General features: G+C 37.0%; 1 protein-coding gene across 1 annotated transcript in view; it reads right to left on the bottom strand.

Moving 5' to 3' along the window:
* Positions 1-10,138: 10,138 nt before the first annotated feature.
* ZNF277 (zinc finger protein 277) overlaps positions 10,139-18,424 on the bottom strand; it is a 166,934-nt gene continuing 158,648 nt past the window's right edge. Inside the window, exons 10-12 of the mRNA XM_070947134.1 lie at positions 12,000-12,042; positions 11,358-11,532; positions 10,139-10,472 (exon numbers count right to left, since the gene is read on the bottom strand). Of these exons, the coding sequence (XP_070803235.1) occupies positions 10,280-10,472; positions 11,358-11,532; positions 12,000-12,042 (411 nt within the window). The 3' untranslated portion in view covers positions 10,139-10,279. The remainder of the gene's footprint in view (positions 10,473-11,357; positions 11,533-11,999; positions 12,043-18,424) is intronic.

Raw genomic sequence — 18,424 nt, forward strand, 5'->3', positions numbered from 1 at the left:
CGGATCAAGAAGCAACACTGAGAACTGGACACTGAACCACTGATTGGTTCAAAATTGAGAAAGGAGTCCGGCAAGGCTGCATACTGTCACCCTGGCTTCCTATTTTTGCCCTGCTCAGCCAACAATCTTAAAGCTATGGAACTGAATGTATGTCCTTGTTCATTGCAATTTGAGGCTACCAATTAGTTTCGGTCTCTTCTAACCACTTGCTCATGTTCTCGCACATCCAAAGTAAATTATAAAAAACATGTAAGTAGCATTTAGTGGCAGGGGGAGGGAATAGGAGGGCTAGAAAAAAACAGGGGTTACTAAAATGCTCAGTTTGTTTTTGCGTTATTTAATATATTTTTTTAAAAAACCCACTTCAAAAAATTCAGATTTTTAGAACACAACTTTTCAAGAAGAAACAATATTTTAGAAATGACCTTTTTGTATTTGTTTTTGCGCATGCAGTGAAACTAATGTTTAAAATATTGTTCCATTTCTGTAGGAAGAAAGTTTCTTCTTAACCTTAACTTTGAATATTTTTAGATATTCTATCTTAGTGGTTCCCAAACTTTTTCAGTCCACCGCCCCCTTGGTACTACAAACTCATCCTCAGTGCCCCCCACCCAGGGGTGGGTTCTACTTACCTTTACTACCGGTTTGCAGCGGGGCCGCGCATTCGCACATGCACGCACTCTTCTGCACATATGCAGAAGCGTTTTGGTGATGTCGGGGTCGGTGGGCGGGGCCTCCTGCCAGTTTTACTATTGGTTCTATAGAACTGGTGAGAACCGGGGCAACCCACCACTGCCCCCCCTATAAATAGCATTGTTCGGAATAGCGGTTTGCACGACCCACTAAGGAAGATAGTAACAGTAAAATACATGGAATACAGCCATTTTTGGCTTCCTGAAGCCTTGCCCAGCATGTCCCATTTTTGTGAAAAACGGGCCCGTTTTTCGCAAAAACAGGGTGCGCAGAGCCTTTGGGAGGCCTGCAGGCTGCTCCAATACAAATCTATCCCTGTAACAAAAATTGCTAACATTATTAGTTAACACTACAGAAATCCCCTGAATCAACCAATCTAGAGCAGTGATTCTCAGCTGGGGGTTCCTTTTGAATTTGCTGACCACCAGCGAGTGGGAGAAAGCTATTTCACAGAGGAGGGGATGGAGAGGGCTGTGGGATGAATTCACACCCATTCCCAGACCCCTTGGGATCAACCTGCAGCCCTCCCCTGCCTCCTCAGGCGGTGGAGCGTGTGGTGGGGGGGATGCTTTTCAAGAAGTCACAAAGAGGGCTGAGAGCTGGTTTCTGTCTCACAAGTAAGATTTGGTCCAGAACCAACCCCAACATAAAGGTCTTTTATTTGCTCCTTGTACTCTTTGTCTTTGCATTTTTAACAGGTAATAAATTAAATTTCTGATGATGTAAAAATAGCTCATAACTCACCTTTCTAGACAGCTATTATCATGTCTAAAAGTAAGATACTCTTCTCTATCTTTTGTCTGGAGTACCATTTAATTCCAGAAGTCCAAGTTTAAAGAATGGACTTCTGGAATTAAAGCTCAATTTTTTAGCTAAAACTTAATTCACATCTGTTAGTTTTGTTTGAGCAGTGTGAACAATTGACAGTGTGATCCTCCAAAGGTATGAAAAATATATCATTGTTTTTTCTTTGGCATTTAAACTAGATAGCCAATGTGAAAAAGTGCATCAAGGAAGGACTGGAAAGCCAATTCATACTGAACTGTATTGGGTTTTCTGTTATTTGAATAAAATGAAAAGAAATCAAATAGTGGTACCTAGTGTGGAAAAAGAGACGAAATAATGGGTCATTCTCAACACTTGAATTCTCTACACTTCAAATATCTAGAAATTATTATGGTTAAGTGAGCTTTGCCCCATTTTACGATTTTTCTTGCCATAGTTCAAATCAAAGTTCAAATCAAAGATTTGATAGTTCAAATCAGAGATTTGATAGTTCAAAGATTTCTGAGACCAATGTTGAATACTTAAATTTCAGTAATCACCAATCCCAGTTTTAAAATGAGTTTAGAATCAGTGGGAGTCACTGATAACAATGAACTACTAGCTACTGATAATGAGTCCAGCCCTGCCTTTCTTTTCCTTCTGTTCAAGTTTTGCAAGTACTTTTTCCAGGTAGATGTTTTATTCCAATGTATACACACCATTATTGTTAGGGAAAAATGGGTCTTCCAAGCAATTTTAAAAGACACTGTCAGAATGACTCTGCCCTCAGCCCCCCTTGTGGCTCCTTGAAAAGCATCCCCCCCCACATATGTAAATGAAAAGAATAAGCTTAAAAATCCTAGCCCTTTAAAATTGAAAATATGGAGAATTGGGAGGATGAATATGAGACACTAAGAGAGATGTTTCAAAAGGTAAGGGAGGCATTTAAGGGAAATAAAGAAGCAGAAAATTGGTTAGCTTGCAAAAAAGAAAGAGAAAAGATGAATGAGAAGCAAGAGAAAAAAGGAGATAATATTGAAAAGGAAATAATTGAAAAACAAGATAAAGATGATTACACTGGGTTCAATAATGATAGAATAAAAATGGATATGGGAAAATACATCCCAAATATGACGAAAAGAGAAATAAATGGGGTAAGATTGAGAATGAAAAGTAATAGAGTTAAAATTAAAGGAAAAAGGCTGAAGGGGAGATATAAGAACAGGAGAAAGAAGAAGGTAAAGAAATGGGAAAAAAGGAGGAAAACATCAAGAAAGAGAACTGTGGAGAGACTAAGAGAAAGTGGTTAAGAGTCAGTGAAAACGTTAATTTGTTAATAAAGAGAAGGATGCTAGTTGTAGAAATTATATGTGAAAATGCTGTTAAATGAAAAATAGAACAATGTAATGTGAAAGAAAGAATGATATTGGAAGAAGCACTAAAAGGAGAGAATAAATTATAATATAAGAATTAATTGAATAAGATGGAATATGGAAATTAAATGTAAAACTGAATGAAATTGAAATGCAAAAAATGATTCAAATGATATACTTGTAAGAAGTAAAGTAAAAATATATTGTTAAAAGTAAAAAGTCTAAGGATTGGAAGATTGTTTGAGTAAAGATTTTTTTAAAAATGGAATAAGATGAAATATACTGCTAATAATTAAAAAGATGAGGGGAAATTTTGAGAAATATACTTGATAAATGAAAGAAAGACCAGAGTTGCCTGGACTCCATAGTGGAAAATATAAAATTGAAAATGAATACAGCAATAGAGAGGGATGAAGGAAGGAGAAGAGAGATGGAAGAAGGAAGGAGAGAGAGGGAAGGAAGAGAAGGGAGGAAGGAAGGGAAATTAGAGTAGGAGTGAGGGTAAGAGAGGGAGGAAGAGAGGAGGAGAAGGAGAAAGGAAGGGGAAGTAGGGAAGAGAAGAAGAGGGGGGGAGAGAAAGTAAGAAGGAAAGAAAAGAAAAGAAAAGAAAAGAAAAGAGAGAGGTGGTAGGTTTGAGGAGAAAGATTGCTATACAATAAAAAAGATGAAATGGAAGAAAGGCAACCCCAAACAAATATAAAGATATTAAGATAAAGAGTGAATTGTTAAACTTTAAAGAATAAAAGAGAACAAATATGAATAAATAGCAATAATTAGAAACACACATACAAACACAATGTATTTTCTTTGAACAGAGTATTTGGCCGGTTCACAAATTTAAACAGTGTTTAATCATTTCAATTAAATTTACAATTTCTATATTTCCTTTTTGCCATATTTATTCCTCATCTATTTTTTTTTTTAAAAAAACAATATTACCCTTCATCCTCATCTCTAATCTTAATCAAATTCAATTTTTCCCTTTTATTCTATATTATACCCCTTCCCATTGTCATCTATTTTTATATCCATCCTCACATTGGTTAATTATGTAATATTACAGTTGTTTAATACAAATTCAACATTTTAATATATGTACCTGGATGAAGCTATCTATCTGGACCCGTACCAGTCAGGCTTCAGGCAGGGGTACAGCACAGAAATGGCATTGGTCGCATTGGTGGATGATCTCTGGAGGGCTCGGGACAGGGGTTGTTCCTCTGTCCTGGTCCTATTAGATCTCTCAGCGGCTTTTGATACCATCAACCATGGTATCATGCTACAGCGGTTGAGGGGGTTAGGAATAGGGGGCACCTTGCTGCGGTAGTTCTCTTCCTTCCTCTCTGACCACTTGCAGTTTGTGTTGGCAGGGGGGCAGAGGTCGACCTCGCAGTGCCTCGCTTGGGGAGTGCCGCAAGGGTCGGTCCTCTCGCCCCTTCTGTTCAACATTTATGTAAAGCCGCTGGGTGAGATCATCCGTGGTTTTGGGGTGAGAGTCCATCAGTACGCTGATGATACTCAGCTGTACATCTCCACCCCAGACCACCCCAATGATGCTCTTGATGTGATGTCTCGCTGCCTGGAGGCCATGCGGGTCTGGATGGGGAGAAATAGGCTCAGACTCAACCCTGCCAAGACCGAGTGGCTGTGGCTCCCGGTGTCCGATATAGTCAGCTGGTGCCATTGCTGACTATTGGAGGTGAATCTTTGCCCCCTACAGAGAGGGCTCGTAATCTGGGTGTCCTCCTGGACACAAGGCTGTCTTTAGAAGAGCATATGACAGCCGTGGCCAGGGGGGCTTTTTATCAGGTTCGCCTGATTCGCCAGTTGTGGCCCTTTCTGGACCGGGATGCCTTGCACACAGTCACTCATGCCCTGATCACCTCCTGGCTGGACTACTGTAATGCTCTCTACATGGGGCTCCCCTTGAAGAGCACTCGGAGGCTCCAACTGGTCCAGAATGCGGCCGTGCGGGTGGTTATGGGCGCGACTCGTGCCCACGTGACATCACTCCTGTGCGAGCTGCACTGGCTCCCAGTGGTCTTCTGAGTGCAATTCAAGGTGTTGGTCACCCCCTGTTCTATCCCCGTCTCTCTCACACACACACACACAAAGAGTCAGCTGCGAGTTAATAAAACCAGCAGTCAGGAATTCCTTTGAGATAACAGAATTGGCAGCAACCCAGTAGCTGCCTGCCAAAGACTTTATTCACAAAGGGAGGTTTTTCTCCTCCGTCCGATACACCAAAATAAGTCCACAAAGCCAAGTCCAGTCCGTAATAAATCCAAGGAGGGCATATAACGAAGTTCCAGAAACGCAGTATGACTTGCTAGCTTTTCAGTTTTGTCCGTCACAAGGCTTGAATGGCCACCACACCCCATTTTATCCCCTGTGGGGTGTGGTCCAGTGACTCAGCTTAATCTCTGGCACACCTCTTTCTCTGCTGCACGCACTTATCTTTCCAACGCTGTCGGGGATCCAGCCAAGACTCATCTCCATCGCTGTCTAACTGCGGCTGCTTGGAAGTGCCTGGCTCCTGGCCTATCTCTTGGCCTTCGGAGGACATCTGAGGCATTGCCAGAGAGGAGGGTCCTGGAGAGGGAGGCCTTGCCAACTCCTCTCCTTCACTTTCAACGTCTTCTCCCTCTGATACGACGGGCTCGGGGGTCAGAGTCACAACACCACCTTTAAAGCGCTCCATGGCTTAGGACCCGGGTATCTTCGAGACCGACTTCTGCCACCAGTAGCCTCCCACTGGCCAGTTCGCTTCCACAGAGAGGGGCTCCTCAGGGTGCCATCGGCCAAGGTATGTCGGCTGGTGACACCCAGGGGAGGGCCTTCTCTGTGGGAGCTCCTGCCCTGTGGAATGAACTGCCCCCGGAATTGCGAAAGATCTCCGACCTCCATGTATTTCGCTGTGCCCTCAAGACCCTGCTGTTCCGCCAGGCCGGGCTATCAATGTAAATGATTTTAAATTGGGTGTTTTAAATTTTTGGGTTTTAATTTGGGCCAAAATTATTTAATAATTTTAATTATTTTTAATTGATGTCTGTATATTTTTGTCTTTTTAATAGGCTGTACACCGCCCTGAGTCCTTCGGGAGAAGGGCGGTATAGGAATAAAATTATTATTATTATTATTATTATTATTATTATTATTATTATTATTAATAATAATAATAATAATAATAATATAAATCAATTAATTATATAACTATCTTTTTTGTATATTAATCAATATGAACATGAATATTCTAATTATTTCCATGCAATCCAATTTCTTACAAATCAATTAATTATATTTACCAATAATAATAAACCAAATAATTTCCCCCATATATTCCTCCAAATCACAACTTAACCATTTCTGCTTTCAACACAATATAAATTAATAGTATCTCAATTATTACAATTCCCTAGTTAAATAGCTTTCCCCTTGTTACTCATTTTCACATCTTAAACTCTCCCAATAACCCAAATAGTTTTGCCCATATAATCCTCCAAATCACAACTTAATTATTTCCACTTTCATCACAATATATAATTAAAAATATTTCAATCGTTACAATTTCCCTAATTAAATTTAAAAATGTTCTAGCTGTTATCCAAGCTACAACTTAATCCTTTTTACTTTCACCACCATATACCATTAAAGGTATTTCAATTGTTAATTTATATTTATTCATATTTCAAAAAAAATAAAATATAAACTTATCATTGTCTAGATTTCAAAAATACAAAGACAAATATTCCAATTATTATTCATTTCATTTTTAACAATCATGATTTCCCATTTATTTCTTATTACTATTCATATTTCAATTCTAAATATGTATAACATCTTTCTCTTTCATTTCTTTTTCTTTTTCTCCCTTCCCATTTTTGCCTTTTTCTTTCTCCTTTTTTTCTTTTGTGTTCCTCTTTTGCCCTAAATTTCCCATTGTTTGCACCTACCTTTTTTGGTGAGGAAAAAGAAGAAAAAGAAATCTGCCTCTGCCTAATTTTCCAACGTTGCAGCAAACAGCCAACAGCCTGCTTTACTTTGTTTTGTTTTCAGCTTGATTAGCACAAGGAGAAAAAAAAATCTGCTCCAGCAATTTAGCTCTTTGCAGCAAGCAGCAGAGCCCTGCGCAAAACAGCTGAGAGCAAATCAGCGGAGAGTCGAGAGGCCGATCTAATCAACAGGTTAATTAGCCTCTGCTGAAGCTGAAAGGAGCTGTTTTTTCTTGCTGTTTGCTTGAAAGGAGGTAACTGCTCCGAGGCACAGGCCAAAGAGTGGGGGCCACCCCTCTTGCCACTTAGCACCCCCCTGCCGCCCCTTTTTGCCTCTAGCGCCCCCCTACCGCCCCCCTTGCCTAATCACCCAGGGCATCCCCCCCCGGGGGCGGTGCCGCCCACTTTGGGAACCACTGTTCTATCTCAATCACATAGGGTTTGACTTCTGAATAAAGAAAATGTACTCGCAATCCAAAGACTGTTCAGCATTGGAGACACAAACATATGGCTCCAGTCATTCAAATGCTTTGTGGTATTTAGATTAATACAGATAACATAGATATTTTAAAATTATTTTCAATTGTTTTAATAATAATAATAATAATAATAATAATAATAATAATAATAATAATAATAATAATAACAATAATGTTTTATTGTTCTGAGAATGGTTTTACTATTGAACTTGTTTTATTATTTTGTACCACTTCACTGGCACTGCCTCTATAATTTTTGCATTCACATAGAACAACTACAAGGAACCAATATTCTTTTAAATGCTTGAATTGATTTCAGGAGCATTTCATTCCATATTCAATACAGTCTTATGATGCTGATAAGAATTGATGTTGAAGGCAGAGAATCCAACTCCCAAACAGTATATACGCACATAAAGTTATCATCACTTGTTACATCTGACTGCAGATACTTATGCTATAGAATAGAATAGAACTCTTTATTGGCCAAGCGTGATTGGACACACAAGGAATTTGTCTTGGTGCATACGCTCTCAGAGTACATAAAAGAAAAGATACATTCGTCAAGAATCATAAGGTACAACACTTAATGATAGTCATAGGGAAACAGTCAATATAAATCTTAAGGATACCAGCAACAAGGTTACAGTCATACAGTCATAAGTGGGAGGAGCTGGGTGATAGGAACGATGAGAAGATTAATAGTAATGCAGACTTAGTAACTAGATTGACAGTGTTGAGGAAATTATTTGCTTAGCAGGGTGATGGCATGCGGGAAAAAACTGTTCTCGTGTCTAGTTGTTCTGGTGTGCAGTGCTCTATAGCGTCGTTTTGAGGGTAGGAGTTGAAACAGTTTATGTCCAGGATGTGAGGGGTCTGTAAATATTTTCACAGCCCATTTTTTGATTCGTGCAGTATACAGGTCCTCAATGGAAGGCAAGTTGGTAGTAATTGTTTTTTCTGCAGTTCTAATTGCCCTTTGAAGTCTGTGTTTGTCTTGTTGGGTTGCAGAACCAAACCAGACAAGTTATAGAGGTGCAGATGACAGACTCAATAATTCCTCTGTAGAACTTTATCAGCAGCTCTTTGGGCAGATATGGTAGAACCTAGAAATTTGAAGGTCTCTAGTATTGATACTGTGTTGTCTAGTATTGTAACCGGTGGTAGTATGGGAGAGTTTCTCCTAAAGTCCACCAACATTTCTACGGTTTTGAGTGTGTTCAGTTCCAGATTGTTCTGGTTGCACCACGAGGCTAGTTGTTCAACCTTCTGTCTGTATGCGGATTCATCAGTCTCGAATGAGACCGATCACTGTTGTGTCATCTGCAAACTTCAGTAGTTTAACAGATGGATCGTTTGAGATGCAGTCATTGGTATATAGAGAGAAGAGAAGTGGAGAGAGCACACAGCCTTATGGGGCCCCTATGCTAATTGTGGGGCCCCTGTGCTAATTGTATTGATAGCCATGGCATTGTTTTGGAGAAAACATTCACACAAAAGGAACCATACCAGTAGATATGTAGGAAATGTTTTAATTACTTTTATATTGAGAATTATGGCTGTAACACTAAATGTATTTTCCTATCATGCCTAATTGAGTACATTTAGCATAAGCTAAAATCTTAAACCTATTAGTTGTTATTCACTTATCTGAAATGGTATAGGTTCTCCTGATTGAGCAGAGGGCTGGACTATAAGACCTCCAAGGTCCCTTCCAGCTCATTCTATTATATCATAAAAAATCAATCTCCCATTTTTTCTTAATTAATTATCTCTGAGTCCCAATAAGAAAAATTCTATTTTCTTTACAATAATAATCTTTAAAATCCTTCGTATAAATTTATATCCAAAATTTCTTAATTTTTGTGCAAATCCACCAGCATAATAAAATGCCCCTTATGTTTTCATATTTTCAACATTTGTACATTTTTGATAATTTATTTGGTGTCATAGACCAATGATACATCACTTTACAATTTTTCTCATAAATTATTAATCTAAATTTAATACCAGTTTCCCACATTCTTTCTCAAATCTCTATGTTTTACCTCAAATTATTAGCCCATTTTGTCATGCCCATTTTAACATGTTCTTCTGTTTCAAATATTAATAAAATTTTATTAATTTTTGCTATTATGTTCATAATTTGTACACATTATAGTTCAATTTCAAATTATGTTTTGTAATTTTCAATTCAAATTGACTTTTTATTCATATTGTATTTTTTATTCATATTGTATCTTTCATTTAACTGTGCATATAATCAGAAACAATGTCCTTCTACAGTTAATTGTTCTCTTGACTTTATCTCAATTTTTCCATCCTCTTGTACACTAAATGACACTAAATCTTTGTATGCTAACTATTTATTTCTATCAGCGGTTACTCTTCTATAGAATGCTTCCTATATGGAGGTTGATAAAAGATATATTTGGACTCCTGGGTTTATATTTCAATATAGCACTTTTCACATAATGATTTTTAAAATCTACATTAATATTAACTTTATTGTATCATAAAAAAGCTCATGTCTGACAAACTTCATTATTTTATTTCTCAGCAGGTCCCATTCTTTCATCCAACCCAAACAAAATAATGTAGAATACAATTTTAAATCAGGTAATCCTAATCAGTCTTTTGTATCCTGCAGAATTTATATTTAATCTTTGGTTTCTTTCTCTGCCATAGAAATCTAGATAATAACTTGGCCATTGTTTAAAAGGCAAACCATTTTTCAAAATTGGTATTGTTTGAAATAAAAACAACACTCTAGGTAACATTTTTATTTTTATCCCAGAAATTTCTCCAAGAAAGAATAAATTTCATCTTTCCCCATCTTAATAGATCTTAATTTCATTCCATACTGTAATATAATTATGTTAAAATAACATACCATTCATGTTCGACATAGTAATATCCAAATATTTTACCTCTTTTAAAATTTAAAAACCAGTTATTAAGATTTTTTTCATTGTAATCATGTTTCTATGTTATTTAACTCCTCATGAAGAAGCTCATTTAATACACTGCTCTGTTTCAAAGCCTCTACGTTGTAAACATCTTCACTAATGACAGGTATGTTATCTGTTCGTTTTTCAGCTGCCAGTTCATCCTCATTGTCAGAAAGTGAGCAGAGAAGAGTATCATTTTCATAGGTAGGAAAATAGTACCTAAACAGAACAAAAAAAAGTAATATATCTAATTAATGTTTTCTTTGCCCACACCACTTATAGCATTATGACTGAACCTAACATTACTGAAATGGACATGGCTACTGCAACCACATAAACAGCAATAGCCTGTCATATAAGCAGAAATTGGCAATAGTTGCGGCTATCTCTTGCTACTGCTGTAGTTTGTGTGATACTGGTTAGGGTGGACTGAAATGCTATGCAGTGCACTATAGATCTATTACTATTTCAGTGCTAATGGAAGAATGGCAAGGCAGCAATAACTGCTACTGCATGTAGGTAACACCAAATAAAGAACACATATAATTGGATCCTATTCCCCAATTCCAATTCTTAACACAGTTCCCAATGAAATGGGAAGCATCACTGGGAAACTGCTTCACAATTTATGATATGTGCACATAATGAATATGTTCACATGCATATATATTCATATAATCAATATTTTCAGTCACTACAGATTCTTGAAGGTACAAACCAACAATGTGGTGGTGCTTGTTTTTGAATTTCAAGTCTGTAGTTAATTAATTCTGTTTTCCTACTTTCTGTAAACTTTAAATCATCTTGCATTTTTAAACACATTGAATAGTTTGTAATAGAAAACTTACTGTTCTCTATTTGTCACTTGTTAAGTGACATGCCCTGTCTAATGAAAATATTCTATCCTTTCCTTTTAAATCTAGCAAAAATACCTAGCAAATTGTATTAGTGCTTTTAGTTTGAAAGTGTGTAGATCAGAGAGCATTCTGAATGATTGGCTGGTTTGTAGCCTGCACAGATTAAGAGAATACAAACCTTGACTGTCAAATTAAGTCTTATAATACACTGTCTACAATATTGATGGAACACGCATACATAACTTACTGTGGTTGATCCCAAACAGATCTTTCAGGTAGAACTGCTATATGTTTGCTATCTTCCAAATGACATATTAACTCTTTTTTCAAATGGAATTTTTTCTCACACTTAAAACACTGACATTGGTGCACCTGTCTTCTGATGAAATTCATTAGTTTTACTTGTTGATAGAAATTCAGATCTAGTAAACAAAAAATAGGTTTTAGGGAAGAAGTAGATATATCTAAATAAGATTCTTGGATCAAATTAATCTTGTGTTTCTAGTATTTAATCTACATTTATTATTCTTAAATAAGTTAAAGTTCTGCATATCTTTTGATCATTTGAAATAGAAAGGTATGACAGATTCTGACATCTATTGTATATTGCTTAAGGAGAAATAAAGCAAATAGTGCCATGCCACTACTTGTTATTTACTACTTGAGTGCTGAAACCTGAGCAGCTATTAAGAAATCATGCAGCTCATTTATATGTCGATTTCTTGAGAACCATTAAAAAAACAATATTAACATTTAAGAAAGGAAAATTGCAGTAAAAGTCCAGGTAATTAAAAAAAACCTTGAATTGTATAGATTGATTTATATTCTAACACCCCCCTCCATTTTTTATGAGGAGCAATTTCTTTAATACAAAGTATGGATTACTTACCATGCTCAGATTTAATTTTTAGCAAGTTAAATCCATGAGCCTCCTAGGTTTGGAAAGAAAAAAAGATTTTGAAAGATTTTGAATTAGTTATATTTGCTGAATGCTAATTTTGTGAAAACTAGAAATAGTATAATTGTACTGTACAATATTATACTGCTCAAAAAAATAAAGGGAACACAAGCAGAAGACATCCGAGATCTGAATGAATGAAATAGCCTTATTAAATACTTTGTTCTTTACATACAGTAGTTTATACACTGCCCAAACAACTAAAGGGAACACAAAACTACTGTATGTAACGAACAAAGTATTTAATAAGGCTATTTCATTCATTCAGATCTTGGATGTCTTCTGCTTGTGTTCCCTTTATTTTTTTGAGCAGTGTATATTATTATTATTATTATTATTATTATTATTATTATTATTATTATTATTATTATTATTATTATTATTATTTTATTTCTATACCGCCCTTCTCCCGAAGGACTCAGGGCGGTGTACAGCCAATTTAAAAACACAAGACAAAACAATGATTAAAATTAAAATAATTAAATAGATTTGGCCGGTTTAAAACCAACAGCAACCAGTAATTTGCTTAGTCAGTGTCACTTGTCTAGAATGTTAAAATTCCAGGTTCACCACCTTGAAAATGCAAGTTACATTGTTAAAGATGGAGATATTGTTGCTGGAACCATATTAATTGGTGGTGTTTATTACTTAAAGCCAAAGCCTAAAACACAAACACAGGCAAGTATACAAACTCCAAAAAGGGAGAGCGCAGGCCCAGAGAGAGATGCTCCAGAGAGAGATCCTGTTGCTACCCTTAAGGCTCCTAAAGCCAACAAAAAGAGAATTGGTAAACAGGTTGCTCAGAGCAAGCCTGAAGTTCCTCATAAAACTGTTCATGTTGAGAATTCACTAACAGGTAAACCTTTGCATTCCAGGTGTATCCATAAATGGCATAGAAGATTGGGGCATGCCAGTTTCCGTGTTCTTAGGAAGATGCTGAAGTTCGCAAAAGGTTTGGATCTAAAGGGGTGTAAGGTGTTTTTGGATTGTGCTGTCTGCAAAAAGGCCAAATCCAAAGCAGCAGCCATTCCCAAACGCGCTACACGCCTGTCAACACGCATTTTTAATTTGGTTCACATTGACATAGTCGGTCCTTTCCCGCCATCATTTGGTGGTAGAAAATATTTTCTAACAATTGTTGATAATTACTCTAGATATGGATATGTATATCCTATGAAAGAAAAATCAGAGACCTTTCAGATCTTTAAAGACTTTGCAGCCCTTGTTTCTACCCAACACCAAGTTCGTATCGCCAGAATCCAGAGTGATCGTGGTGCCGAATTCATGTCTCAGCATTTCCAGGACTGGATGTGTAAGAATGGAATTATTCATCAGATTTCGGCCCCTGACACATTGGCTCACAACGGAGAGGTACTGCAAACCATGATGCGTTGTCTCCTAGAAGACGCCAACCTTGATAAGGTATACTGGGGTGAAGCTATAAAATATGCAAATTACATTGTCAACCGTACTTGGAGCAGTGTAACAAATCAGACTCCTTTCTTCATGTTGTATGGCTACAAGCCCGATCTTAAAAACATCCATATTTTTGGTTCATACGCTATGGTGAACATTCCCTTAGCTCAAAGAAGAAAAGGAGGTCCAGCAGCAAAGAGACTGAGATTTATGGGTATTGATGATAACTCAAAATGGAGCAGATTTATTGACTCTAAACATGCAATTGTGATTTCCCAATCTGCTAATTTTGAAGAAGATATTGACTGGTCCAGGATTCATTCCAAAGATCCTAGAGTTTATTTTCCCAGAGATGATACTGCTGATGCCACGCAGATTGATGATCAAGATTCCACTGGTTCTTCTCAACCCGATGTTCCGTCTTCGCAAGCCGCGGATGCTGACGCTAGCGACGAAAGTGAGGACGAGGACAAAGCAGAAGAAGACAGGACAGTTGTTCCGAGACGTTCCAAGAGGGCCACGAAAGGAATCCCTCCACAACGATATTCTTGGCAACTGACAAAAGCACCCTTACCTTTGATTTGCAATGTTACACTTCCACCTGATAATTTCACACAAATCAAGCAGCTCCCTGATTCAGAGCAAGACAAATGGTATGAAGCAATGCAGGTTGAAATGGACAGTCTAAAGAAACTCAAAGTGTTTACACCTGCAAAACCTCCAGCAAACAAAAAGGTCATTGGCACTCGATGGGTCTACAGAATCAAAAGAAACCAAATGGTGAGTCATTGTACAAAGCCAGACTTGTAGCTCAGGGTTTCGCTCAACGTTATCCTGAGGACTACACAAATACTTACTCACCGACAGTTCGAACTGAAAGTGTAAAAATTGCTTTAGCAACTGCAACTATCCTTGGTTTAGAAATTTTCCAGTTTGATGTTGACACCGCTTATCTACATGCAGACCTAGATGAAGAGATCTACGTGAAAAGTCCTCCAGGATTCTGACAGCAAGAAGGGGATACCTGGTTCCTAAACAAAAGTCTTTATGGTCTGAAACAATCTGGTTTAATGTGGTATTTATGTCTTACTGACAAACTAAATTCAATGGGCTTTATTAAGTCCGAAACTGATGAGTGCGTGTTCACAAAAAGATCTAACAATGCATATGAGATAGTTCTTGTTTATGTTGATGATATTGTTTATATTGGTCCAAATAAGCAAATGAGTGAAATTTTTGCCAAAGCTTGGCAGAGATACTTCACACTGAAATCATTAGGTCATATTAGCACTTATTTAGGTGTTCAGATTGAAAAAACACAGAAGCGGTTTAGTCTTTCACAAGAGGATAAAATTGAACAAGTTTTGCATCATTGCAACATGAAAGATGCTAACACAACAAAGACACCCATGCAAACAGATTTTCATAACTTGACACAAGAAGAAAGTCCTGAGTTTGAGGATCAAACACTTTATCGTTCAGTCATTGGGTCACTGTTATACATTAGTAGTTGGACCAGACCCGACATTGCACTTAGTGTTAATCTCTTATCTCGACACGTAGGTAAGGCAAAACAGTTTCATTGGACATGTATTAAGAAATTATTGAGATACCTAAAATACACTAAACACATGAAGTTATTGTTAGAACCAACACATACTGATTATGCAGAATTATGTTGTTATGCAGATTCTGATTGGGCAAGTGATAAGAAATCACGTAAAAGTACTTCAGGTTATATGATGTTCTTAAATGGATGTCCTGTTTATTGGCAAGTGCGTAAACAGAATTTTGTTTCTTGTTCATCTACTGAAGCTGAATATGCTTGTGTTTCAGATGCATGTAATTCTCTAACTTGGTTTGATGCTTTAGTCACAGATATCTGGACACACCCGATCCGACCGATCACCGTGGTGGAAGACAATGAATCGGTGGTTTATATTTCTGAATCACATTTCACAGGTTCTAGGTCCAGACACATTGACATTCGTTACCAAAACATAAAACATTTAGTGAAAAAAGGTTTTGTTAAAATGCAATATGTATCTACACATGAGCAAATTGCTGATATGCTCAACAAACCACTTCCAGCAGCTCAACACGAGTATCTGCGTGAGAAGATGTGCCTTATTTGATGATGTACTGATATTTCGCTCAACTGGCAAAGAAGGGGAATGTCACTGCGTTTTTTATTTCCCAGCTGAGCTTCATTATTTTTGAACTAATAGACTTACTGTAGTTTGCCAAGTTCCTTATCAGTATTTTACTACGCATGTCCATATTCCTTCACTTGCTTCACACACTCTTTCCTTTGTTCTCTTGCCAGAAAGGTCCGGCTGAGAAATAGCCAGCAAAAGCTATTTCAAAATGTAGCAATTACTTTTCTTAGTTAGTGAGGTGTTTTATTTTCTTTATAACAAATAAATGAGTTTTATTAGAGAACTTTTCTTCGCGTTTTCTTTTTCAGAATATTGCAACAAGAAATAAGCCACGATCCATCCTCTAATTAAACCAGGGTGATTTGTCCCAGAGCCAAATATGGGATTAATCAATGCCCTGACAATGGTCACGGCGGTATGACGGTCACTTTGAGGGCTCTCAAGGACCCGTCGATATCTCCGCTGTCCAGAGATCCTCAGTGATCTAAGTTGTCCTGTAGGAACGACGAACAAGAGGAGCACATACCAGTCAGCACAGGGAGATCGTAAACTCCCTGGCAGAATCGGAAGAAGCTCCTCAAACTGGACAGCACAGAAAGCGACCTAGAAGTCGCTAGGAAGCTGGGGCGGCCGCAACAAAAGAGGAAGAAAAGAGACAGCATGTGACATTGAGGTGAGAGTGACTTGGTTTTTTTTTTTTTTTGAGAGTTTCTCTTCAAATCCATCTGAAAGATCCATAGAGTGGAAAAGACTAGCTGAGAGCGAGGAGTGAGAGCGGGTGTGTATTCGCTCTCACATCTAGTAATTTGATGGCGAGGAAAGCGCAATCGGAAGTTTTTACTATATTGCTATTGAAGGGGGGGGGGAAAAGGATTTGGGGAACTTTTAACTTTTATAAAACTTGACAATAAAAATTTGGATAATGAATTTAATGGAAGATTTGAATGAAATGTTACAGAATGGTGGTGATTGCTAGAAGAAAATTTTGAAACAACAAAGCTTAAAGAAGTGAATGTACTGTGTTAATGCTAAAAGTTAACCTGCAGTGTCATTTAGTGGCAGAAGAAAAAAAATAGATCTTTACTTTGAAGAAATCCAAATAAATTGACCTTGACATTTTGGCTGAATGATAATAGAACAGCTGTGGAAGAGAGAAGACTAGACTTTGAACTTGTTTTTGAACTTTTTTTTTCTTTTTGGCATTTAATCTTTTTTTTTTTTTTTTCTCCTGGGGTGACTAGTTCTTTTTGAAGTATTTTGTTTTGAGACTTGCTGGTGGGAAAGTGAAAAGTGAAAAGTCTATATTCTTGATTTGTTTTTTACCCAGATGCTTTTTTACTGAATTTAATAGAATTGGACTATCAAAGTTTGGATTATGACCTGAAGAGTCAGAAAAAAAATCTTTTTTTAAAAAAATCTTTTTTTTGGTTATTCTTGTTTGGATTTTGATTTTGAATTTTTTTACCTTTTGGGCAGCTGAATTAGCTTTTCTTTTTTTCCTTCTCTTTTCTCTCCTCTTGTTTTTTAAATTTCTTTATGGGAGATTTGGAATCTTAAATTTTTGGAGGAAGGTGGTTTATTGGGATTTCCCCCCCCCTCTTTTTTTCTTTTTGCTAATTCAACCATTGAGTGGATTAGATATTTGGATTATAATTAAACCACAAGTGGATTACAAATTATAGAAATGAAGAAATTTACAGCCCATTTGCATCCAGCATCAAGCCCTTCAGCAGCAGAAACACAGAAAACTTCAGAGATGATGGGACTAAGAAATTTTATGCAATCGCTTCATGATGATATAAAACAGGAATTAAAAGAAATGAAAGATAACTACACACCTCTGGTTAAAAGAATAAAACAGGATTTGGAAAAATGGGAGAAAGTGCAATTACCACTCTTGGGCAGGATAGCATCGATAAAGATGAATATCCTGCCCAAGTTTTGGAATACCTATTCCAAACGATACCATATCCTGCCCAAGTTTTGGAATACCTATTCCAAACGATACCCGTTATTTTAGACAAATTTTTTTTTCACAGAAATCAAAATTATTAGGAAATTCATTTGGGCCGGGAAAAAAACAAGAGATTTCGGACTCGTATATTATAAAGTGGCCATCCTAGTATGGATAAGGGAATGGGTTAATTTAAGAAACAAAAGAATCCTAATTTTGGAAGGGCACAATCTACAAAAAGGGTGGCACGCCTTCTTGTGGGACAAAAAGAAAAAGACCAAGTATGGGAGGAAATTAGAAGAAAACAATACATGAAAATCCCGAATTGGCTATTGACGATGGAAGCCATGATATACCCAAATACATTAGAGATTAATAAAATGATTAGTTACAAAGAGCTTCTAGATAATCAAGGAAATTGTATAAGTAATCAATCGGTAGATGAACAGGGAATACATATTGACTGGTGGCTATACCTACAGATTCAATCTAGGTACAAAAAAGATAAGGAAGAATTTGGCATTGAGATGGAAACAAACACATTAGACAAATTACTAATAGGCCCAGAAAAAAAGTACTATCTAGATTATACAATTATTTATTAGAATTCGATAGGGCAGAAGAGGTAGTAAAAGAGCCAATGATAGCATGGGCCAAAAATATTGGACATAATATAAATTTGGACGAATGGGAGATTATTTGGAATAGTAACTATAAATTAACAAAAGCGGCAACATACAAAGAAAACCAATATAAAATGCTATACAGATGGCACCTAGCACCCGCGAGATTAGCCAAAATCTATCCAAATGTAAGCCCCAAATGTT

The sequence above is a fragment of the Pituophis catenifer genome, unplaced genomic scaffold (genome assembly GCF_029215685.1).
Source record: "Pituophis catenifer annectens isolate HBS135680 unplaced genomic scaffold, rPitCat1.0.hap2 SCAF_7, whole genome shotgun sequence".
NCBI classification, from domain to species: Eukaryota; Metazoa; Chordata; class Lepidosauria; order Squamata; family Colubridae; genus Pituophis; species Pituophis catenifer.